The 22,522-nt window shown below is 39.2% G+C and overlaps 4 protein-coding genes and 1 long non-coding RNA gene across 11 annotated transcripts; 3 read left to right on the forward strand and 2 right to left on the reverse strand.

Annotated features, from left to right (window-relative positions):
- Positions 1-332: 332 nt before the first annotated feature.
- Positions 333-5,376, forward strand: LOC116931975 (mucin-5AC). 3 transcript variants are annotated; one of them, XR_006646437.1, is made up of 11 exons: positions 334-569; positions 644-1,853; positions 1,926-2,084; positions 2,166-2,645; positions 2,724-2,882; positions 2,966-3,118; positions 3,189-3,350; positions 3,418-3,653; positions 3,719-4,477; positions 4,563-5,206; positions 5,289-5,376. XR_006646437.1 is itself a non-coding variant. In XM_045173319.1 (10 exons), exons 1-10 carry the CDS (start codon positions 441-443, stop codon positions 5,100-5,102), a joined length of 3,984 nt encoding a protein of 1,327 aa, XP_045029254.1. In that variant the 5' UTR covers positions 333-440; the 3' UTR covers positions 5,103-5,376. The 3 variants fall into 3 exon arrangements, 2 of the variants coding, with proteins under 2 accessions (XP_045029254.1, XP_045029253.1); XM_045173319.1 differs by having other exon boundaries at positions 333-569; positions 3,192-3,350; positions 4,563-5,376; XM_045173318.1 differs by having other exon boundaries at positions 4,563-5,376.
- Positions 5,377-7,006: 1,630 nt separating this feature from the next.
- On the reverse strand, positions 7,007-9,436 carry LOC116932090. Of its 4 annotated transcripts, none has more exons than XR_004399310.2 (4): positions 9,251-9,436; positions 8,279-9,161; positions 7,483-7,545; positions 7,007-7,387 (listed from the first exon to the last, which is right to left on the reverse strand). XR_004399310.2 is itself a non-coding variant. In XM_032939823.2 (2 exons), exon 2 carries the CDS (start codon positions 9,140-9,142, stop codon positions 8,279-8,281), a length of 864 nt encoding a protein of 287 aa, XP_032795714.1. In that variant the 5' UTR covers positions 9,143-9,161; positions 9,251-9,435; the 3' UTR covers positions 8,222-8,278. The 4 variants fall into 4 exon arrangements, 1 of the variants encoding a protein (XP_032795714.1); XR_004399309.2 differs by having other exon boundaries at positions 7,483-8,213; XR_004399308.2 differs by having other exon boundaries at positions 7,483-8,191; positions 9,251-9,435.
- A 428-nt stretch (positions 9,437-9,864) lies between these two features.
- On the forward strand, positions 9,865-15,771 carry LOC116931995 (glycogen phosphorylase). 2 transcript variants are annotated; one of them, XM_045173320.1, is made up of 16 exons: positions 9,865-10,252; positions 11,168-11,269; positions 11,337-11,519; positions 11,659-11,793; positions 12,674-12,785; positions 12,856-13,001; positions 13,090-13,263; positions 13,342-13,488; positions 13,559-13,722; positions 13,789-13,903; positions 13,971-14,153; positions 14,215-14,340; positions 14,407-14,628; positions 14,702-14,875; positions 14,940-15,095; positions 15,171-15,771. In XM_045173320.1, the coding sequence occupies exons 1-16, from the start codon at positions 10,013-10,015 to the stop codon at positions 15,330-15,332; spliced, it is 2,541 nt and encodes an 846-aa protein (XP_045029255.1). In that variant the 5' UTR covers positions 9,865-10,012; the 3' UTR covers positions 15,333-15,771. The 2 variants fall into 2 exon arrangements, with proteins under 2 accessions (XP_045029255.1, XP_032795571.1); XM_032939680.2 differs by lacking the exon at positions 11,659-11,793 and adding an exon at positions 12,094-12,225 and having other exon boundaries at positions 9,866-10,252.
- A 13-nt stretch (positions 15,772-15,784) lies between these two features.
- LOC116932046 lies at positions 15,785-19,023 on the reverse strand. Its single transcript, XM_032939761.2, has 6 exons — positions 18,867-19,023; positions 18,512-18,783; positions 17,931-18,432; positions 17,708-17,856; positions 17,468-17,650; positions 15,785-17,397 (listed from the first exon to the last, which is right to left on the reverse strand). The coding sequence occupies exons 2-6, from the start codon at positions 18,778-18,780 to the stop codon at positions 17,247-17,249; spliced, it is 1,254 nt and encodes a 417-aa protein (XP_032795652.1). The 5' UTR covers positions 18,781-18,783; positions 18,867-19,023; the 3' UTR covers positions 15,785-17,246.
- A 154-nt stretch (positions 19,024-19,177) lies between these two features.
- Positions 19,178-21,185, forward strand: LOC123472182. Its single transcript, XR_006646478.1, has 2 exons — positions 19,178-19,420; positions 19,487-21,185. It is a non-coding gene; the product is annotated as an uncharacterized LOC123472182 (long non-coding RNA).
- Positions 21,186-22,522: the final 1,337 nt, after the last annotated feature.

A 22,522-nucleotide genomic window follows, 5' to 3' on the forward strand; every position in this document is an offset into this window, starting at 1 on the left:
TAATATTACTTTTTTTTAATGATATTCTCGGCGGGAGCTGGGAAAAGGTTCTTCGTAAAATGTGGGCCGCCCTGAAGCCGTTTCCCTACAACTTTCTATCTTTTGGTGTGTCATATAGCGCCAACAGCATGATTTTTGGCCTATAAAAGAATAAAACCATTATAATAAAATATTTTAACAAACCTCAGTGTTAAATTAACATAATTATTATTGTATAGGAAATCAATGTGAATTTAAGGTTTAAATTCAATAATAGATAATAGTAATCTTTTTTTTTATCGGTTTGAATCATTTTCGACTTCAATTAGCCTGGCCTTTATTATCAGCAGGCAATGTACAACTGTAAAATTTTTTATTTCGAAAAAATAACTTCCTTTGAAAGTCGGTCGGCAGCGGTCGGCAGTGTCAATACAGAACGTATTCAATCAATGTGAGGGAAAATGGCGAAGGATGAAAAGCTTGGTAAATGGGTAGAGGCGATGACACCACGTCATGCAATTGAAAACTTCTTTGATCATGCAACACTAGTTGATTCACCCAATCCCGAAGAGCTGTACAAGTCTTCCCCGGTATTCAGATACATTATTTGCAGTTTCTCGCATATTTTTCGTAAATATACTTGTTTTTTAAAAATATGTTTTAGAATTCAGCTCTCACAGAAATTCCAGAATCCACACCTTTAGCTGGAAGTTCTCAAAGCAGCCAGAGAAGTGGTTGGAAAAGAAAGTCTGACCATGAAGAGCAATATCATGGAAATGGTTCTAAAAGAATTAATGCTGAAGAGATTGAAATGTCTTTGAGTGATTCCGTTTCTGACACAGTTGCATTTCCTTCCAAGCTAGAAAGTCCTCATCTGGTTATTCCACAAAAGACAGAATTAAAAATCAAGAAAAGGATGTCAGTTAGTGCATTCACAAAAGCAATTCAAAGTCAAGAGCCACAAGAAAGCAATGTTACGATGAATGAATCTAGTATTGCTTCTGCATTAGGAAGCCCAGATGATACACTTTCTCACCACCCAAGGAGATTGGAGAATCATACATCTGTATCAGATTTTGCAGAAACTCTAGGGAAGAAAGTCATGAAAACAATTATTAAAGATGATTCATCAAGCATGGAAAATGCTAGTGTTTTGTCCCATCTAGACAGCCCCGAGCATATCAGCTATAAAAAGCGTGGAACTGGCGTAGAAAAGAAACGGGCCTCGTCTACGGGCTTCAAAAGCATTTTGAATAAACGTTCGTTACATAAAGATAACCTGTCAGAAGATGAATCAACGGACCACTCAATTACATCATCTACAATCCTTACGGAACGGCATGCGAAAAGCCCGCGAATGTCCCCGGCCTTTGAACCGATGCCTTCTATCCCCTTAGAAGTCCACTCGCAGATAGAGAAAACGCCCTCTAAAATTCGATCTGATGCTCCTTCATCTAACAGTGATTCTGAATTGTACGAAGGCATGCCAGACTTGGAATCCCCAGATGATTTCTCACCTCCTGGTTCAACTATCGAGGTCCTCAACAGTAAGTCGTCAGAGCTGCTAGAAGTTACAAAGCATTCTCAGATTTCAATAAGAGAAAAAAACGAAACAATCCAGTCCAGTCCGTTTGTTTCGCAAAACGAGAAAAGTTTTGCCTCAGGCAACGTTAGCAATTCAACTTCTGATGTCCCTTCAGTATTGGGCAGTCCACAGGAATATAAAGAATATCACCGACCCGGACATATGCCCTCGAAGAAAAAAGTTTCTGCAACTGGATTCTTGGCCACCCTCAGCCAGACCGTTAATTTTCAGTCGCGGAAGTCTCCGAATAGGTTGCCTACATCGAAGTATTCTAAACGGACATCAATAGGTTTACTATATTTTCTAATACTTTTGTTTTCCTATGTGTATAAGACTCTTCTTTTATAACTACGCTTTGTAGGAAATGCCTCAGAAAAAACTGACGAAGATCTGCGTCGGAACACTCCTTCGCCTCTGCTCGAGCAATTGGGAAGGGTTACACGTAGCTCTAGCCAAGCCTTCGATATAACGCTTGTTTCTCCGGAAACAAGCGCTAGGAAAACCCGTACCCTAGAATCGAGTTTGTTAAACACATTTTTAATGATGATTTTTTAAAAATCTATATATTTATATGGATATCTATATACTTTTCTCTATATAGATCGCAGTGACTCAGACGATTCTGCTCGTCAATTGGTGAACAAAAATCCAACGGCATTAGTCATGGAAATGGATGAAATGCCGCAAAATTCAAGTCAAACTTCCTTGATTGAAGATGATTTCTCACCTCCTGGTTCAACTATCCAGGTCATCAATAGAAAGTCTTCAGAGTTGCTAGATGTTGCAAAGCACTCACCGATTTCAATTAGAGAAAAAAACGAAACAAATCAGTCCATTCCACGTGTTTTGCAAAACGAGAAAAGTTTTGCCTCAGGCAGCGTTAGCAATTCAACTTCTGATGTCCCTTCAGTATTGGATAGTCCACAGGAATATAAAGAATATCTCCGACCCGGGCATATGCCCTCGAAGAAAAAAATTTCTTCATCTGGATTCTTGGCCACCGTCAGCCAGACAGTTGACTTTCAGTCGCGAAAGTCCCCGATTAGATCGTTTACATCGGCTTCTGAACGGACATCAAAAGGTTGCTAGATGCTAGATTTTCTAATGCTTTTATTTTCCTATGTGTATCAGAATCTTCTTTTATAACTATGCTTTGTAGGAAATGACTCAGAAGAAACCGGTGAACTTCTGCGTCGGAACACTCCTTCGCCTCTGCCCGAGAAATTAGGAAGGGTTACACGTAGCTCTAGCCAAGCCTTCGATAAAGCGTTTGTTTCTCCGAAAACAAGCGCTAGGAAAACCCCTACCCTAAAATCGAGTTTGTTAAACAAATTTTTAATAGTGAATTTTTAAATAATATATTCTATTATATGTTTGTATTTTTTTTCTTCTTCTGTACAGAACGAAGGGACACAAACGAGTCAGCTCATCAATTGGTGAACAAGAGTCCTACGGAATCAGTCATGGAAATGGATGAAATGCCACAAAATTCCAGACGAAATTCCAAGAGATCATCGAAGGCAGCTTTTAAGATAATCGAACATACGCAAGCAGGTTTGTATTAACTTAAGAAATAATCTAGTCAACCCCGATTTTTATGCTCGTTAGTCGTTATGCTGGATAGAAGGAAGTCATTCGGATAAAGCAGTTGGTATCCCGTTGAACGTAACCCCATCAAAACTTACTAATGAAATGCGACAAGGATCGAGCAGTTCTAGCCGAATCGCCAACATATCATCAGTAACATCAAACCCTAGCCCGAAGAATATCCCACATCCAGAATTAGGTTAGTTCTATAACAGGAAAAAGTAGTTGTAGTCTGCGATTTAAATATTTTTAACAATTTTGGATAGATGACCAAGTAACAAAGGATTCTGAAGATATCTTGCCAATGCAGATAAAAAAATCATTGTCCTTGTTCGAAATCGCCTCGCCTATTTTAGCACCAGTCGAAGCTAGAGTCTCTTCCGCTTCGTTATCGCCCAAAAGACGCACGCGAAAATCTCTTAATTTTAGCACTCCAACTATCAAAGACAGTACCCCAGCAACCCCAGCTACAGAAGATGGTCTACCACCCATCGACGAAGTCGTAAGTTATGTTTTATCAATTATCGTCTTCTCATCTGAAGGATTGCCGATTCTTATATAACGTAGATTGAAGAAACTCCCCCGACTGATCTTGATTCAATGGAAGAAGACGCTTTCGAAGATGAGCGCCCTATTGGGGGAATAGAAAAGGAAGTTGAAGCAGAAGACGGCCATCCGACTCCGAAAACAGTAACACGTTCTTCTCGTGAACTTAATCAGTTAACTCGCAAGTCCAACAGCTTGCAAATGACTTCAACTAATCGATACCCTGCCTTGAAGAATTCCACTATAGTAGCAGGAGGGAGTGCATTTGCCGGAGTTACACTCAGCATGTCACCTATTGTACCAGACAAACAAGGTGCCCCTTTGCGTGTACCCCCATCTCCAAGACCTACCACACCAGAGTCGCCAAAAACAGTGGCACAGTTTAGTGCTAAAGATAAATCAACTCCGCCAAAGAATCTTCCTAAAGTCTCTTCGCATCCGTCAACTCCTGCCCCTTTTGCTAGAAAACGAACACGCTCCTTGACACAGAGTCCAATGTATATGAATGTCATGAAATCGTCCATGCAAAAAGTCATCAGCAAGACCGTTAAAGATCAACAGCTATTGGTTCCTACTGTTGCATCTACGTCTGCAGACAAAAATGTCACTACTCCCAAACCACTCTCATCCGTCAAGGGACTGAGCCTTTCGAATTCCAAAAAAGGGAAATCGATAGCTTTGTCGGCATTTGATGAAGTGCATGAATCTTCTGATACGGAATGGGAAGACATGGAAGAAAATATAAAGCCCAAACCAGCCTGCATTAAAATTGCATTCGAGGTAACTTCGGTTTAAAGGTTCATCGAACTATCCTATATTTATGGTATACTCATGCCTATTCGGGTTCATGGATTTTCATGATCAGGAAATACCAGATAGATCCAAGGATTTCGTACCATTTGAAGAACGGCTGATGGCAGATCCAGTCTTTCAAGCAAAGGTGAGTAGACAACGGACAAAATTGGCTGCCCAAAAAGCGGCTGAGGAGGCAGTAGCAGCAGCAGCAAAAAAAACGACCTATAAGAGAAAACAGCGCGTTATCAAGAAGAAAGAAGAAGATAACATAGCGAGTGTTGCGACCAACAAAGGCAACTTCCGCTTCTATGCACGCGCTAAGGTGACTAAAGATGCTTTGGAAGTTGTTCACGGATTGGTTGGTGAATGGTTTGACTTCACCCTTCGTCAAATAGAAAAGTATTGCATTGATGAAGGTAAAGCGTCCTTGGACACTTGGCAAGACTGCTACAAAGTTATGAAAAGGCAGGGCCTGGCTAAAAATTATGCAGAATACGCTGGTCTGTGCCATGACTTACTCATGAATGATGAATGCGAAGAACTTCTCCCTACCCGCCCCCCACCTGAATATGCCGAATGGAAACGCGAAGCCCAAAAACGAAACAAATGACTTGGTCGCTGGGTTGTTTGTTTTTTTATATTCATTTTTCATCCGAACCGTTTTGTTTTCTTTGTTACCATTCCTTAATGATCAGGGAAACAGTTCGCCATTTGGTACGTAGATCCGTTCGTATTTTAAGCTACGTTCATTGTTCAAGTATTTCGTATTTCCTAAATTCAGGTCTAATTTTGATAGGTAGCTCTAGCCGAGGGAGCTTTCCTGTTCCGAGCGTTTATTTTATTTTATTTTTAGTTGAACACAGAAATACAAAATCAGAAGACAATTTCAACGTTTTTTATTGTGTGTAACTGTCTTTTGTTTGTTTTGCTTTGTACTTTCATCTGCTTTGACTGTCTCTCGAACTCGATAGTCATTTGCCAAAATTTCATGTTATATGGTCTCATTTTTATGCATTTCATGTCCAGAGCCCCGTATACCGTGTAAAGCAATTTTCCAGCGCATTTATGGTTTTCCTCTGCAGCTCCATCAAAGCATCAGACAGATAGACGGTAGCAAGTGCTATGATATCCGATAATGCTGGCATTTTTGTCGGATTTGCGGCAGGAATTTTGAATTTAGGAAATATGTCGCTATCGCTGAACAGTCGGAATTCTTGGCATTGTTTCAGACAGCTAAAACTAGCCAGAATGTGGCTGACAAAGCAAATCTGGGTTATTCAAAGACACTTATGCTTTATCCCAGCTTTAATATTGTTATGACATACTGCTATTGGGTTTCATTTCATGGTAATGTATTAATGATAATTAATTAGTAACTATTGATGTACCTACATGCATGTTTGTTTTACTGTTTTCTATGTTTTTTCTCCTAATTAATCTTGTTAACTTCGAAGAAATGACGAGTGTCTAAATTCTAGACTAGAAGTTTTTTTGTTGTTTTTGTTTCAGTACACGGCATTAAACTAACAGTTACGGGCTTGCTTGGTAAGTCACGTCTGACCGCTGCTGCGCCTGAAGATCCACTACAATTTTGTTTACAGAGTTATCTATTTAAAGCGAGAACGGGATAACGAACTCCAAGGGCGTGACTTTGTGCACGGGCAACGTGGATGGCTACCGCAAGGTGACCCATTCCACTTACTTGTGTAGTCTAGCTTCTTGTTGCCAGAGCCGCTTTGACTTTGCGTTCGCGTCAGGGTCGCGCAGCATACTCCGGATTAAACGCCTCATCGGAATGAAAGAATTTTTTCTCTCCCCATCACAGCGAATAATAGTGCACCTAATAAGTAAAGAAATTTAAATGGCAAAAGCGACCAATTATTTTATGATTGGTGCTTTTAGTAGAAATATGTCTCGATTTGGCTAAAACGGCATTCAAGTAGCATAGAAAAGCAAAAATTATGTGAAGCTGTACACTTTAATGAACAAGTACAAATTAACTGACTGTTATTGAGCTACCTCCCTCTTTCGCAAGATCGCTGCTGACATTCATTATCTTTAAATCTTCTGACATAAGTAGTACCTCTATGTTTTGGTTTCAAAATGTATTTGATTCCAGTAGTGCTATCAAATTATTACTTCAGGCTTCTATCGTCGTCTATGGTTACGGTTTCACGCTCACTGAAAGCGTAGACGCCTTTCTCTCTTTCTATTCAGTGAGAATGAATTTCACAACCACTGTCACTTGAGACCGTCCTCCTTTAAGGAGAATCGGGAAAAAATATATATAGTAAGTATGTTGGTTAGTCTATGAATTAATTTGTTTATTTGGCAGATACCTTATATGTGCTACCCATCTTTAGGTTGCAGGGTAACTATTCTTTTTATGCAGTCTCCACGTAGAACCTAAATTAAGTAGAGGAATTCACCTGAAAATAAAATAATATGATTTAGCAGGTACCATGTCACCCCCTCAACTTTTCACAAAGCCATTACTATCCTTCATTTTATGGATTTCTTTGAACGACACTTTATTGTTAATAACACACACACCCCAATCACTCATATCATGTCAAGACACCAGTATCATAGGTACTGAATGTCTATCCAGAAAAAAAGGGGAAAAACGAGCCGAGAGGTTTCAAAGTGGAGCTGAGTACCCCTACCAAATTTTTTCCTTCAAAGATCTCCTCTCTTCTCTTTCAGTTTTGTAACAAGAGCTGTGGGTTGTATTCTAGCCAATGAACAAAGACGGCCTTCCGTATGTCGGCATGCTTATATAAGCCCTTGGACAATTCACTGTAGCTTCATTTCTGGAAGTTGATGTTTTTGGAATACTTCGTCTTTCAGAGATTGTACCTCCAGTAAAGGTGCTTTAAGGTAATTTGTGGTTGTCTGTGTACATCAAAGGTTATTGCAATTATTTTTTTTTACAATGTTCTAGATGAAACATTTGTGTGTGGTTACACTACTTTTTCTCTGTGTCTTACCTGTTTTCCTGTGGCCCATGGAAGAGTCCTGGCATCCACTCCCAGCAGCGTTAGGTGAACGCACTGAAACGAGAGAAAAAAATTATGCGCCTTCGTATGTAACGATCATTATCCATTTCAGTGGAAGAAGGTTTCGAAGTGGCCGGTAGACATCGGAGGGCAGTTCGCTCGTCTCCAACTACAGTAGCTACCAACAGCCGGAAGACCCCAGGCAAAGGTTCAGCTCCCACACACCGTAAAGGTTCTACTATCCCTCATCAAACTGGAAAAAAGCCAACTCCTTCCCACCACTCGCAACCAGAGAACAAGAGAAAGGCCAGGGAAAATCACCCGACGAAACCAGGAAAGAAATTGGTCCTCCACCATCACCGGCAAAAAAGCTACAAGAAATCCACCGAAACCAAAGTGCACTAATCAGGAAAACCATCTCTGTTCCGTCAGTAAAGTCATCTAAGCTGAATTCGTTTAAGGTTTCTTGTATCTTTAATACTATCCTGTTGCTTTAAGATTTGAAGACTGATAAGCCACAGAAAGTCGGCACACGCTTCGCTATATAGATAAATGAGAAATGATTAGGGAAAAAGTATGAAGAAATCCTTCTATCCTCCGAAAGAGCTTCCTTCTCCAAACTTTTAGAGTAACTATTGCATTTCATCCTTTCTTGTACATCTTCGTAAAACATGAATGTGCATATTTCTTCTCAAGCTACCTTTAAATACAAAACACAGAAGCTTTTGAGCTGATTATCACTATTATATTCCACTTACACTGATTAAGTTCTTAAGTAAATACTAACTTATTTATTACGCCGCGCAGAGTATCTATTTTTATAACCTCCGCCTAAATCATTTTCATCCTCTGTATCATCTCCATCGGTGTGATCGTTTGAAGCCGTTTCATCCTCTTCACTCATGTGATCTTCTTCGTTCATCATCAAGGAATCAAAAACGACGTAATCTTCAAGAGTAAAGCCTTTGAAAAGAGTGAGGAATATCTCGTCCGAACAAAAGAATAAGTCAGGAATGCTTGGATTATTTATCAGCCCTTCTTTGTTTTTCGAGTCGATTTTCTTATACAAGCCTGAACGGTATGCGAACTTGTGCCGAGTTTTGATCAAGCTGTAAGAACACTGAAGGATTCTTGATCTGGCTATTTTTGGTTTGTTCATCATCATCTCCATGATACAATAGTCAATTTTTTGGTTAGTAATAAAACTATTCTCAATCAGAGTATTCGGGGCACCAATGGCTGTAATTCTTCCTTGATGATCCCCCATTTGTCTCAACAGGTTTGTGTGATTCTTCTTTAGTACATGAAAGTCACGATCAAAGATTTTTGGTTCACGGGCAAGCACATCTCTAATTTCTTCTGTTTTAAAACCAATTGAGCTAAGTACTTCAAAATGGTGGCATAACCGTTCAGCTGGGTAATTTGATAGTGCAGGATTATTGAACAGCATACTGCTGCTTTGTTTTAATGAGAAACCTAAATCTTGAAACTTTTTTATAGATGCATCCCATACTTGTTGACCAAGAGTGTTCCGCATGTCTTCTATTTCATCTGACTTGGTGCTCAGGTAAGCAGGTACAGTGTTATGCCATTTACTTTTTGAATGTTTGCCAAGCCCTAGCACTCCAGTCAATGATCTCTGTAGCATCATGGATTCAAAGGTAGCAAACCTAGTGTTGTTTTAAACGATCCAATCTTGTGTGAATTAAAATTTTTACCCCGTACGACAATGCTAAAATATATGAAAGACTCAACGTACCGCACGTACAAATACAGATATGTACAAAGTGCACATAAATTTCAATAGACTTCCAATTCCTCGGGAGTGTAACGTCTTCGAAAAGTAACTTATACCTGGTAAACAAACCATGTGGGGTATTTTTTTTAATAAAAAAAATAGATGGTCCAATATTCGAAATCGCTAGATGGCGTTTATCAGCTGATGCAGTTGTCGATTTCTAGATTGCGTAAACGGAGGAAGGATCCCGCGCAATTGAGGGGGGAGGGGTCCTGAGTAAAATGCGGGGTTTAGATGCAGGGCAAACACTGTCGTCTCCTTCTACACAAAAAATCACAATGCAACCTGAAGGAAATCTATTGAAGGATACTGTACATAATTTTTCATTGTGGTTATAGCTTTTATTGAATAAATCTGAAGGATTAAATCATGTACATTCGCTTAGCATTGTTTATTGCAAAAAAATTCAAAATTGAACGCGTACAATCGCCCCGCACGCTGCCCACCAATTTCTGAGCCAAATGCACTAAGATTCCGCACATAAATCCTCAATTTATCAACCTGCACCAAGAACCCGTGTTTTAACGCAATCTTGTTCATATTGGATTGCTATAGATTTGCTTTAGACGTTTCTCTTGGAGAAACACGACTTCACTCGTTCTCAGATCGAGGCGAAAGTCAGTGCTCATCTTGCCGACTCTCCATTCTTCACGTTTTGACTTAGATATATCGTTAGTACTTAAACTTGATCTAGCCAAAACTTTGAAGTAAAGATTCGCAATCATGTCGGTCCAAAGTGATGCCGATAAGCGAAAGCAAATTTCGGTTCGTGGTATTGCCCAGGTCGAGAATGTAGCCAATGTCAAGAAGTCCTTCAACCGACATTTGCACTACACTTTGGTCAAGGATCGTAATGTATCCACGGTTCGCGATTACTTTTTTGCCCTTGCCCACACGGTGAAAGACCATCTTGTATCCCGTTGGATCCGAACTCAACAACACTACTATGAAAAAGACCCCAAGGTAATTAGTTTTCAGAATCAACTAAATGACATAAGTGCATGTTGTGTATGTTGCTATGCTGGTGGCATACTAATACTTCCAATTTGTACGATGATAAAAAAAGGCCTGGGGGGAATTGGCTGTCGACAGTAATACTTCGATTATTTTGTTTATCTTTTTACTACGAAAAACTGTCGTAACCCGTACGACTTCCTTACACTTTTGAACTAGATATGCCGTTTATCAGTCTTTAAATTTAGTATCCCACGTATTGTGGTTAATGAACATGCTGAGAACATTGCACCAATTTTCAAACAATCGACGCCAAGGGCTTTAGCGAATTTGGTTTTGTGTGCAGTCGATTCTGTCTCAGTGGCGGGTCGCTTGAAGGTGACTTTGGTTGAGGTCGGCACCGAGCGCAGTCGCTAGTAAAATGCGAGTTGTCCCAAGCCGTTGGTATGGATCTTATTTTAGCACGCCCGAGCCTCGCTATTGGAGCATGCCTATCACGTGATGGGATCACTCCCGCTACTACACTCTTCTATGGATCTTTCTACTCACTAACTTTCTCCTCGTATTGGATGTTACTTTCTAACACAGATAAGGAATCGAATTCGCTTATGTGGCTCAAAAAAATAATTATAACCTACTTTCTCAAACTGCTTTTACCTCTTCTCCGAATTGCCTTGTCTGGGAAAAAATAAAGCATCAGGCTGGCCAAGTTGACGCTATGTGTTTAGATAACTCGTTCAAGGGTAGTTTCTCAATAAGTAGAGGTCAGTGCCCCAATTTTAGTTTGCCACTTTGGTAGCTTGGGACAGCGTGGCATGAAGAACTGGAGTAGAGCGCTGGCAGCGTTTTGCGGGAAATTCACCCGCTTGTCTACAAACGAATCGCCAAATATTACATTACCTTCATGTTTCTGTTTATTTTCAGCGCGTCTACTATCTTTCCCTGGAGTTCTACATGGGTCGTACGTTGACGAATACCACGGTCAACTTGGGCATCCAAAGCGCATGCGATGAGGCCATGTACCAAGTAAATGGATCAGTTAAGAAATATCTTATTCAAATTGTTACTCATGACCTCTTTTGTCCCATTTTAGTTGGGATTGGATATTGAAGAGTTGGAAGAGATGGAAGAAGATGCCGGATTAGGTAATGGAGGTCTGGGCCGTCTGGCAGCATGCTTTTTGGACTCCATGGCAACCCTTGGCTTGGCTGCTTATGGTTACGGCATCCGTTATGAATATGGCATCTTTGCTCAACGTATCAGGAACGGAGAACAGGTAATTTTAACCTACTTCAAGTAATCATTGACATTTCAGGGATACCATTTGTCTGCCAACTTCACTTGGTCGTGTCCTTTAACGAAGTCTGTTTTAACATTTATCTAATGAACGATGCCAACGGTGTACTTCCTATAAGTTGGAAGAACCTGATGATTGGTTGCGTTTTGGCAATCCTTGGGAGAGATCCCGACCCGAATACTCGATTCCAGTTCACTTTGGAGGCCGTGTTGTCACCAGTGATGACGGATACCATAAGTGGATCGACACTAAGGTTTCTTTAAATTGTAGCGACTCGTCTAGTTGCACCGGGTTATTAGAATTAGACCACGGGATTCATGATCAAAAATGGTGATTGGTGATGCTCATGCAGATTTTGTCTTCACTGGTATAATGAAATGGTGGTCATTTTTAACTGTTTCATTTTCCTTCACTTCCATTTTGTTTTTACAGGACATCGTAGATTTCTTCAAATGCTAAACTTGATTTGATTTGTAGATCTTTCTCCTAATGAGTAGGGGGCTCTGCAACCTTATTAATGATTTGGGTATTCCAATTGTGGTTGTTATATTAGCTTGAGGAGCCTGATGATTGGTTGAGATTTGGCAATCCTTGGGAAAAGGCTCGCCCAGAGTTCACTCTTCCCGTCAACTTCTACGGCCATGTGGAGGAAACACCTGAGGGCAAGAAGTGGGTCAACACGCAGGTTTGATGAAGTTTGAATTATTTATTGCTGTTAAACCGCCCTGCAACCTGCTTGATGCTGACAGCTGAAATGTTTCCTCTTCGATGCTCTGCAGTGGTTGTTGCTAGATCTTCGATGTTCACAATCCATTAATGCTTAAAACACAAACCTCAAGTAATGCTATTAAACATTCACAGAACTGCGCTGGCAGCTATAATAATTCAATTGAATAATCGTAATTGTTTAGTAATATTTTATTGTAATTGCTAGCATTAGCTGTTTGCACGATGGGTAGATGAGGTTGTTTTGTGCATGGTAGTTGATTGCCTAGACTAGTTTGGTACCCTTCCCTTTTTTAAAAAAATTAATTATCATTTTTGTTAGACTAACTATATGGTTTTGGGTTATAGTAGTAATTTGAGTTTTCTTTCTTAAACTATCCAACTAATTTTGATTTTATAACGCGAAGGTTGTCTTCGCCTTGCCGTACGACAACCCGATTCCTGGCTACAAGAATAATGTCGTCAACACCATGCGCTTATGGTCGGCCAAGTCGCCACAAGATTTCGATTTGCGCTTCTGTAATATCACTTCATCATTCATGACTAAGTTTATTTTATTTGATCCATGATGTATATTATATATTTTAAGTCAATGACGGTGATTACATCCAAGCCGTGCTGGACCGTAATCTTGCTGAAAACATCTCTCGCGTGTTGTATCCCAATGATAACTTCTTCGAAGGCAAGGAACTGCGCCTCAAACAAGAATACTTTATGGTGGCAGCAACTCTCCAGGTAAAAAAAAAATAGATTGTCTCTATTCGTTAACTTATCCATATCATTAACAAAATGTAAAAATACAAAAAATAAATTCTTTTTGCAGGATATTGTCCGCCGCTTCAAGTCTTCCAAGTTTGGCTCGCGCGAAGCCGTGCGTACATCCTTGGACTCATTCCCTGAAAAAGTCGCCATCCAGTTAAATGACACCCACCCGTCGCTTGCTATTCCTGAGCTAATGAGAATCCTTGTTGATATCGAAGGTCTTTCGTGGGAAAAAGTAACTGGCTACCGCCGATTTTATTTTATTTTTTTCGTTTCTTGCTACAATTAACGCGTCTAATGACAATGATTACAGGCTTGGGATATTACTACCCGCACATGTGCGTACACAAACCATACTGTTTTGCCCGAAGCTCTTGAGAGATGGCCAGTCAGTATGTTGAACTCGATCCTTCCTCGCCATCTCCAGATCATTTACGAAATCAACCATCGTCATCTTGAGGTTTGTATCTACCCTCCCCTTGAAAGAATATTGCTAGTTCACGTTTCAATTACGCTGATTTCTAATGCAGAATGTAGCAAAACGTTTCCCTGGTGACAGTGACCGCTTGCGTCGTATGTCGATGGTTGAGGAAGAAGGAGAAAAACGAGTTAACATGGCTTACCTTGCCATTGTTGGATCGCATGCTGTCAATGGTGTCGCTCAGATCCATTCCGACATCCTTAAACGCGATCTGTAAGCTAATTCTTTCTATACTGTTAACCAACTCGTTTGATTGATAACTAACCGGTTCTCTTGTAGGTTCCATGATTTCTATGAAATGAATCCCGAGAAATTCTTGAACAAGACCAACGGAATCACTCCCCGTCGTTGGTTATTGCTGTGCAACTCAGCTCTCGCTGATGTCATTGCTGAGGTAAATATCCCCCTACATCTGCATTTGAAATTGTGTCATTGCAATTAACAACTTGTGATTTTGACAGCGTATTGGTGAAGATTGGATTTCTCACTTGGATCAGTTGGTTCAGCTTAAGCCATTGGCTGAAGATCCAGCTTTTCAACGCGCTGTTCAGACAGTTAAACAGGAAAATAAGATGAAGGTTGCTCAGTACCTCCAAAAGGAGTACGGAGTGAACGTCAATCCAGCTTCCCTGTTTGACATTCAGGTACGGTGCTATTTCGCGAAATGCTTGAGTATGTCAATCCAACAATTTTCTGGATTCTTAGGTTAAACGTATTCACGAGTACAAACGTCAACTTATGAATGCTCTGCATATTATTACACTCTACAACCGTATCAAAGCGAATCCCAGAGCACCAATTGTACCCAGGACAATCATGATTGGTGGAAAGGTATATTATCAGGGATGTGGAATCAGAGCAAAATGTACATTGAAATGCCTGATGTCTTTTGTTTAGGCTGCTCCTGGCTATCATATGGCCAAGAAGATCATTAAGTTGATTTGCTCAGTCGGTCAAGTGATCAACAGCGATCCCATCGTGGGCGATAAACTGAAGGTTATCTACTTGGAAAATTACCGTGTCACCTTGGCAGAGAAAATTATTCCTGCAGCTGACCTTAGCGAACAAATTTCTACTGCTGGTACTGAAGCCTCTGGAACTGGAAACATGAAATTCATGGTGACGATGCATCTTTGGAATTCGGAGTCAAATTTTAAACTAATCGTTTTTTGTTTTATTGTAATGCAAATAGTTGAACGGAGCTCTGACTATTGGTACTCTTGATGGAGCCAACGTGGAGATGGCCGAAGAGATGGGAATGGAAAACATTTTCATCTTTGGTATGAAGGAGAACGAAGTTGAGGATCTTAAGAAGCGAGGCTACAATGCCTTCGATTACTACAACGCTAATGCCGAGCTGAAGCAGGTCGGTTTCAATTTTTCGAATTTCCAAACCAACTAGAAATATTCTAACGTAAACGATTTTATAGGTTATTGACCAGATTGCGTCAGGATTCTTTAGCCCAAACAACCCCGACGAGTTCCGTGATATTTACAACAACCTTATGTATCACGATCGTTTCTTTTGCTTGGCTGATTACGACGATTATATAGCCGCCCAAGAAAAAGTCAATGAGGCCTATAAGGTAACAACATAGCTTTTATTTTTAGCTTAAACATTCGAGTACAGTAATGTAATGTGTTTCTATTTCAAAATGTAGGACCAGAGTGTCTGGATGAAGATGTGTATTCACAACATTGCTTCATCTGGCAAATTTTCTAGTGATCGGACAATCGCCGAATACGCCCGTGAAATCTGGGGTGTTGAGCCTAGTTGGGAAAAGTTGCCTGCCCCTCACGAGCCGGTTGAAGAGAGTAAATGAATGTTCAAAGAATAAACTTTGTCACATTTACATACTAAGGAAGAAAGATTGCAATTCGTGTTCGAAGTAAACATCACATCAATCACGCTACAGCTGAGTAGCGTTTATAAGCGGAAAAGGTTCGTATTTCCCCGTTTAGATTTTGTTTTAAGATGTAGCTCGGTTGAAATGTGTGGGAAAAGAACAATCTTGTAAATCTTTTAAAGCTGTTTCTCCAGACTGCTGTAGCCACGATGTTGTTATTGTTCATGTTTGTTATTTTTTCTTAAATTCTAGTATCGATGTTCTCGTTCTGTTACAGAAAGGACCTTAATGTGAGTTTCCACTTCTTCTCCACCCTTTTTTTTTTTTTCATTTTTTATGATCATTTTCAAAATCCCACCTTGTTTTTCTTTCTTGGTAGTCAAATACAATGAAAGTGAGGAAATCTAGAAATAAATCCGCGTCACTTCTGCCTTTTAAATCCCAGACATCTGGGTTTTTAGATTATGTATTTATCATATTCTTACAACTTAAAGTTGCACTTTTCAACTGGCCCTCGTTGAGACAATTACAAAAACCAAAGAAGAGAAAATAGAACGGAGACAACATTATGAATAGATTATGCACATCTAGTTAACGTCCATTCCAAAAAATCAACTCGATCTCAACTTCTCTTCAAAGAATACCGAAATATCTAAATAACCCTTTTTAAAATTTAGATTTTTCACGATACAAACGATTAGTTCTAGAGAACAATTTCTTCCTGTTTTTTTTTTTTTAATGGAGAGATCACGCTCGACCTTGTTCAGAAACGAGGCGAAAAGCATCAGAGGATGAAAAATAAGGATATCAAATTGATGCTGAGGGCGAGTTGTGCAGCATTTCAATAGACAGAATGGCAAGAGGAAGACACTGAAACCACTGATAGTTTGTTGACCTTTTTGGGATTAAGTATACCCGTGAAAACAATAAGAAGAATGAAGGGTGGGGGGATAAAGCTTAAAAAAAAAATGAACGAAATGATTGTAATGCACTTATGTCTTCTTGCAAAAGCATGTGTGATAACTGAGGCAGAATAAACTGAAGTAAACATAGAAAGAAGAAAGGCGGAAAGAAGAAATGAAAAGCTCAAAGAGCAGATCGAATCAAAAGTCGAGGGATTTTAGAATGCCAAACCTGTTGAGATCATGGATGTTGGCATTCTTTTTTGTAGTAAAGTTTTGTATAAGAATTAAAGAAGAATTCACATTCAAAACCAATTGTGCTCTTCTATCACAATTCGGTGAAAACAATTTAACACATTCTTGATTGATTGTCGCGGATTAACGACGTCGCCGAATTGACATCGATAGACATAAAATCTTCTGGCCCTTCATCAAATAAATAATTTTTTCTTTATCCGAATTTTAAAAAAGGGGGAATACGACACCGAACAAGCAAGCTTCTTATTAGCCTCAATGACAGGAATCGCAAAAAAAAACTATTGTTGTGATCTTGCAGAAATCGCCCGTCCAGCACAGTTCCTTGTCCTCTCCCCCCCTCTCAAAAAAAAAGTTCCCGTAACCTACGAAGGTTATTACGGTTCCAACTCTTTAAACTTAACAAATCCCAAATGCCTGATCTGCGAGCTAAGCTGCAGTTGATTCCAACGGGACAACGTAATAGCTTCTGAATCCCCTTTTTTCTAAATTTTTTGTTTACCAAATATATACATGCAACATCAAAGCCATTCAACAGAAAGGAAAAAGTTTTCTCTTAAAAATATTCTTAGTCGTGCCTGATCAAAACTAAAATGTCTGCATTTTAAGTCCGCGTAAGAGCTGAATCAGACGCAAAAATCTGCGAAATGATCACCTCGCCGAAATCTGATCCCACAACCCACAATTCGAAACAGTGAAAATGAAGTATAAAGATGATGAAAGGAAAGATTGCCTAGCTTGTGGATTTGGAACGCTTACGCTTCCAGCAATCGGGAAACAAGCGACGATACTCTTCCGCTCTCAAATGTGCCTCTGCGGTATAAACTTCTTTCTCTCCTGGATTTAAACGTTTCCAAGCATCGCCAAGCATTACACTGATGGCCCTTTAAAAATGACACGGGATAAGGGTTACGCAGGAATCTAACCCGATGGACCATTTTATTTAGTTCTTACCTATTATCACGACCTGGGAACTGTTGGATGAGCTGGAGGCGATATTTTTGAGCGAAAAGCATGAAACCATTCATTGGGCGTTTAGCAGGAGAAGGAGCCAAGCTTGAAGAGGTCTCCTCATTAGTCACTTGATAACGTTTTTCAGTACTCTTGGGTACAGCTGGTGGCATGACGAAGTCAAACCTAATAAAAAAAATGAATCGTCCAGTTCGTCTAAATGCATATAAAGGAAAACCCTACCGTTGAAGGCGTTCGCACAGCTCAGATGTTCCGGGTTGAGGCTCGCTGTGTACATAGTCCTCTCTGGAAAGAGCTCCACCATGGAACGCATCTGACTCCTCTCTGCTAGCAGCAACATTATCAGATGATTCTTCCTCCATTTCATTTTCCTGAGACGGGAAAGCAATTTCAAAATTTGTTTAGCGACAGTTAAGTCCAAATACAATCGAAAGCAATGCTGTACCTCCAGTTTCCACGAACGACACTGAGCTAGTTCTTCTTGACTGCTGCTATGCAAAGATGGTGCAGGGCTGAGCAATGATCCTGACCAAGAGTAGGAAGAAAGTTTTGGATGAAAATGTGGAGGGAAGAAAGTTGAGGTGGGAGGAAAGTTCATGGGAGATAGTGGGCTTGGAGTGGCAGGAGTAGGAAAGGCAGGACTTTGAGGTGCAGGATAAGTGATCACTGTCTTTGCTTCAGAATAGACACAAGGTTTTTCTTTGGAAGATTTTCCAATTGCTACACTTTCTTGGACTTCTTTTCCTTCCACATTTGAGCTCAAGTAGTAGTCACCAAATACATCAGGCTGATCGATTGATTCTTGTTTAATGACAGACAAACGGCTTATATGTGGGCTGGTGGGTATGAACCCATAATATGTGCTTCTTTGCATAATCGCTGATGACGGACCAGGACTAAGAGAATTGCAACCAGCTTCGTCATGAAATGTAGTCCAACTAAATGCTCTGCAAATAAAATACAATACTTCTAATGCTCTTAACCAAAGGTACATAACAAGATAAGAAAAAAACTTTGATATCTAACCTTTTACGAAATGGCAAATGCTTTTGATTTGAGCTTGCAGGACTTCTTGGGCTGGCAGAAAAGCTAGTAAAATCACTAACACTTTCTGAGCTTGTTAAATCTAATGGTCCCCGTTTGCTTAAATCTAGAGGAGGTGGGATGGGCTTGATTTTTCTAATGGTCTGCTTAATGCAATGGTTGTTTATCACTTTGGGGGTTGGATTTGTTTCATCGGGATCGCATCTCGAAGCCCTACCATCGACAACCCCCTTATCGATTTGGGCTGCCATTTTCTGTTAAATGTTTATATATAAAAGAATTTGTTAGAAACTGAAAAAAAAATCACATCTCGATGCAACCAATTAGGATAATTTACTTTGCTTGCCCTGATGTTTCTCTTCTGGACAAAGCTTCACACCCAATCGTGAGCAGCCATTGTTTATAATAAAATAATATTGATGCTCACCGCTAGATGGCAAATTAAATAAATAAAAAGCTGTAAAAATCAAGCCAACAGTAAAAATAAATAAATAAATAAAAATAAAAATAAAAATAAACAAATAATAAACGTGGGAATTTTTTTGACAACCATTTCCTTCTATACTAAAAGTACTGAAGCGTGGATAAAATACCGTGATACTGAACTGGCGCGACAGTAAAAACAGTTTACATTAATTTCTACGAAAAGACACAGTTGACAGTTGCTTAGTAAAATAATTTGCTATAAAATGAAAAATATACTAGGGGTCCTCACTGTGTTCGGAAAGTTCCCGATAGGGTTTGGGTTGTTTCTTGTTACTTGCGATCATATGGTTGAAAAACACGATTTAACAAGAGTTCTTGTTACATCGTGGTTCAGAAGAAACCGTTTGAAAGAAACATCCAGCTCAAAGCACAGTTCAAACTGTTCTTATCCTTAGTGGGACAATGGTATAATATGTTTGCATGTTATTTCTTTCAGTTCAATTTTCTGTCATACAATGTTTTCATCTCCAGGTACGTCCTCTATCAGCAGCCTTACAATGTGCTTCATAAATACATCAACCCCTGAGATCGTTGGAAATTGTTTGTTCTCCACCTTTATTATTCACATGCAATGTCGCCGAACTTTGTTGTTGTGTGCGATACGTTTGTCTAAGTGGCAGATAGAACGGCTAATGATTTAAATCTCACTTGGGATAATCTACTTCTCGGACAAGGTACTAGGGGCCCTCACTCCGTTCAGGAAGTTCCCGATAGGGACGGGTGGTTTGAATCGGTTGTGGGTGGTTGGTTTTTTCTTTCCATGTCGTGCTGCTTGATGGTGTGGTTTAGTTATTGTAAGGCGGACTGTTTTTTCTGGTGCAGGAATGTTGTTTTTAGGTAATGGGTGTTTATGTTTGGTATGGCAAGTTTTTGGTTCGAAAAGTCTCCTCTGCACCCTTCAAGCGAAAACCTTGAACTCTGATTCTATTCGTCAGTTGTGCCTCAACTTCGGATGATATTCGTCACTCCCGCTATGCTTTGGTGTTATCGAAAACGCTATCTCTCCCTGCTATTTTGAAAACTACCCGTCGATTCTATGTTGCCACCTGGTGGCGAATCACAGAAGCTCTGTCATGGAGTCATGGAAATACTAGATAGGAATTTGAAAATTCGGCCTGGGCTACTAGCGCCATTTGTGTTTGGTTCCGAAAGTTGTCTGTCTCCGCTAGAGTACGCTTCGAAAGGTTCGCGGAACAATTCGTTCGTTTTTGAGTTTTTTTTTAAATTTGAATTTGAATTTCAATCACAAAGTTGTGAGGTTGGCATAATGTCGTTGGACATCATTCTTGAAATTTGTCTGCCATGTGGTTCCTCTGTGTAAATTTCACAGTTACAATCTAACTCTGTGACATGGTAAAAACTGACTTTAGTTTTGTTGGGATTGTGAATTAAAATGAAACGTTTAAAGAAGTATGAACTGTTTCGTGTACTTTTCAATAGTTTCAAAGCGTAAAAAATTTTTAAAGTGAAAATTTATTTAAATTGGCATCCCTGTGTTCGTCATTGTTTCGTCGTTGGTTGTGTGTGATGTACGGTGGAGTTTTGTCGGTTGTATTCCATCATGGTATGTTTGTGTTCAGTAAGTGATTTTTTTGGTTATTGAATGAAATTGTAGTTTTTTCAAAGTGGAATTTGTTGGTCAAGTTGTTTTGGATGGTGACGGTTGGCGTTCTTGTTGTATGCGCTTTTGTTGCGTCTTACCTTATGGCTGCCTCTGGTTTTTCCGCTCCGCTGGGGTCTGATTCTTGGAAAAATCTTCTTGGTCGTCAGATTGATGCGGCATTGTCGAGTAAGATGTTGAATATTGAAGAATTACCGAAAACTGTTGCGGATCTCGATGTTGAATTCGATGTGTGGAAGGTTTTTTTGCCTTCTTTTACAGGTTCTGTTGTCGTGTTTGCAGTTTTGCTTGCTGTTCATTTTTATAACAAAGTTCAGTTGAAGATGATGGAGTTGAAAGTTAGAATAAGAAGCCTCGAGAGAAAAGGTGGACAAGGTGGAAGCGCTTCTGTGGAATAGCTGATTTGTTTGGTAACTGTTCATGTGAGCGAGAAAAAGAGGAAAATCATGTTTTTGAAGAAGTTAAGGGTGAAAAGGATAGTTGTTTTTAGGATGTGAATTCGATGTGTGGAAGATTTTGTTGCTTAAAATACATGATTTAGATTCAGAATTGAATGAAAATCACGGAAATCAGGTTTATTTTTCTATTGGTCTTATAGTTTTTCATTTACATGTTAAAAACCATAAATGAAGTTGGTGCGCTAACAGAACTGTTTTCGTTAATTTTTTAAACGGCTAGTCTATCAAGAGAAAACCAATGACTAAATCGAAATCAGCGTTCAATTTCGATTATGCCGTCTGATTTTTTGAGAATTTCAAGAGATGTCATTTTTGGCCGATTTTGACAAAAGTGGAAAGGCTATACCCTTCCCACTTTTTCATTTTTGGCCAAATTTCAAATTTGGCTTAAAATACATGATTTAGATTCAGAATTGAATGAAAATCACGGAAATCAGGTTTATTTTTCTATTGGTCTTATAGTTTTTCATTTACATGTTAAAAACCATAAATGAAGTTGGTGCGCTAACAGAACTGTTTTCGTTAATTTTTTAAACGGCTAGTCTAAAGAGAAAACCAATGACTAAATCGAAATCAGCGTTCAATTTCGATTATGCCGTCTGATTTTTTGAGAATTTCAAGAGATGTCATTTTTGGCCGATTTTGACAAAAGTGGAAAGGCTATACCCTTCCCACTTTTTCATTTTTGGCCAAATTTCAAATGTTGCTTAAAATACATGATTTAGATTCAGAATTGAATGAAAATCACGGAAATCAGGTTTATTTTTCTATTGGTCTTATAGTTTTTCATTTACATGTTAAAAACCATAAATGAAGTTGGTGCGCTAATAGAACTGTTTTCGTTAATTTTTTAAACAGCTATTCTAAAGAGAAAACCAATGACTAAATCGAAATCAGCGTTCAATTTCGATTATGCCGTCTGATTTTTGGAGAATTTTAAGAGATGTCGTTTTTGGCCGATTTTGACAAAAGTGGGAAGGCTATACCCTTTCCACTTTTTCATTTTTGGCCAAATTTCAAATTTGGCTTAAAATACATGATTTAGATTCAGAATTGAATGAAAATCACGGAAATCAGGTTTATTTTTCTATTGGTCTTATAGTTTTTCATTTACATCATTACATGTTAAAAACCATAAATGAAGTTGGTGCGCTAACAGAACTGTTTTCGTTAATTTTTTTAACGGCTAGTCTAAAGAGAAAACCAATGACTAAATCGAAATCAGAGTTCAATTTCGATTATGCCGTCTGATTTTTGGAGAATTTTAAGAGATGTCATTTTTGGCCGATTTTGACAAAAGTGGGAAGGCTACACCCTTCCCACTTTTTCATTTTTGGCCAAATTTCAAATTTGGCTTAAAATACATGATTTAGATTTAGAATTAAATGAAAATCACGGAAATCAGGTTTATTTTTCTATCGGTCTTTT

Source organism: Daphnia magna, linkage group LG1 (assembly GCF_020631705.1).
Source record: "Daphnia magna isolate NIES linkage group LG1, ASM2063170v1.1, whole genome shotgun sequence".
Classification (NCBI taxonomy): domain Eukaryota; kingdom Metazoa; phylum Arthropoda; class Branchiopoda; order Diplostraca; family Daphniidae; genus Daphnia; species Daphnia magna.

What these genes read in the sequence shown, in the direction of transcription:
- LOC116931975 (XM_045173318.1), top strand. Translation starts at nt 441, where the DNA reads ATGGCGAAGGATGAAAAGCTTGGTAAATGGGTAGAGGCGATGACACCA. An exon ending in AGCTGTACAAGTCTTCCCCG is followed by an intron (nt 570 to 643) that starts GTATTCAGATAC and finishes AATATGTTTTAG; the next exon opens with AATTCAGCTCTCACAGAAAT. An exon ending in TACCACCCATCGACGAAGTC is followed by an intron (nt 3,654 to 3,718) that starts GTAAGTTATGTT and finishes TATATAACGTAG; the next exon opens with ATTGAAGAAACTCCCCCGAC.
- LOC116932090 (XM_032939823.2), bottom strand. Translation starts at nt 9,142, where the DNA reads ATGATGCTACAGAGATCATTGACTGGAGTGCTAGGGCTTGGCAAACAT.
- LOC116931995 (XM_045173320.1), top strand. Translation starts at nt 10,013, where the DNA reads ATGTCGGTCCAAAGTGATGCCGATAAGCGAAAGCAAATTTCGGTTCGT. An exon ending in TGGTGGCAGCAACTCTCCAG is followed by an intron (nt 13,002 to 13,089) that starts GTAAAAAAAAAA and finishes TTCTTTTTGCAG; the next exon opens with GATATTGTCCGCCGCTTCAA. An exon ending in AAGGTCTTTCGTGGGAAAAA is followed by an intron (nt 13,264 to 13,341) that starts GTAACTGGCTAC and finishes CAATGATTACAG; the next exon opens with GCTTGGGATATTACTACCCG.
- LOC116932046 (XM_032939761.2), bottom strand. Translation starts at nt 18,780, where the DNA reads ATGGCAGCCCAAATCGATAAGGGGGTTGTCGATGGTAGGGCTTCGAGA. An exon ending in CATTTGCCATTTCGTAAAAG is followed by an intron (nt 18,433 to 18,511) that starts GTTAGATATCAA and finishes TTTTATTTGCAG; the next exon opens with AGCATTTAGTTGGACTACAT. An exon ending in GTCGTTCGTGGAAACTGGAG is followed by an intron (nt 17,857 to 17,930) that starts GTACAGCATTGC and finishes TTCCCGTCTCAG; the next exon opens with GAAAATGAAATGGAGGAAGA.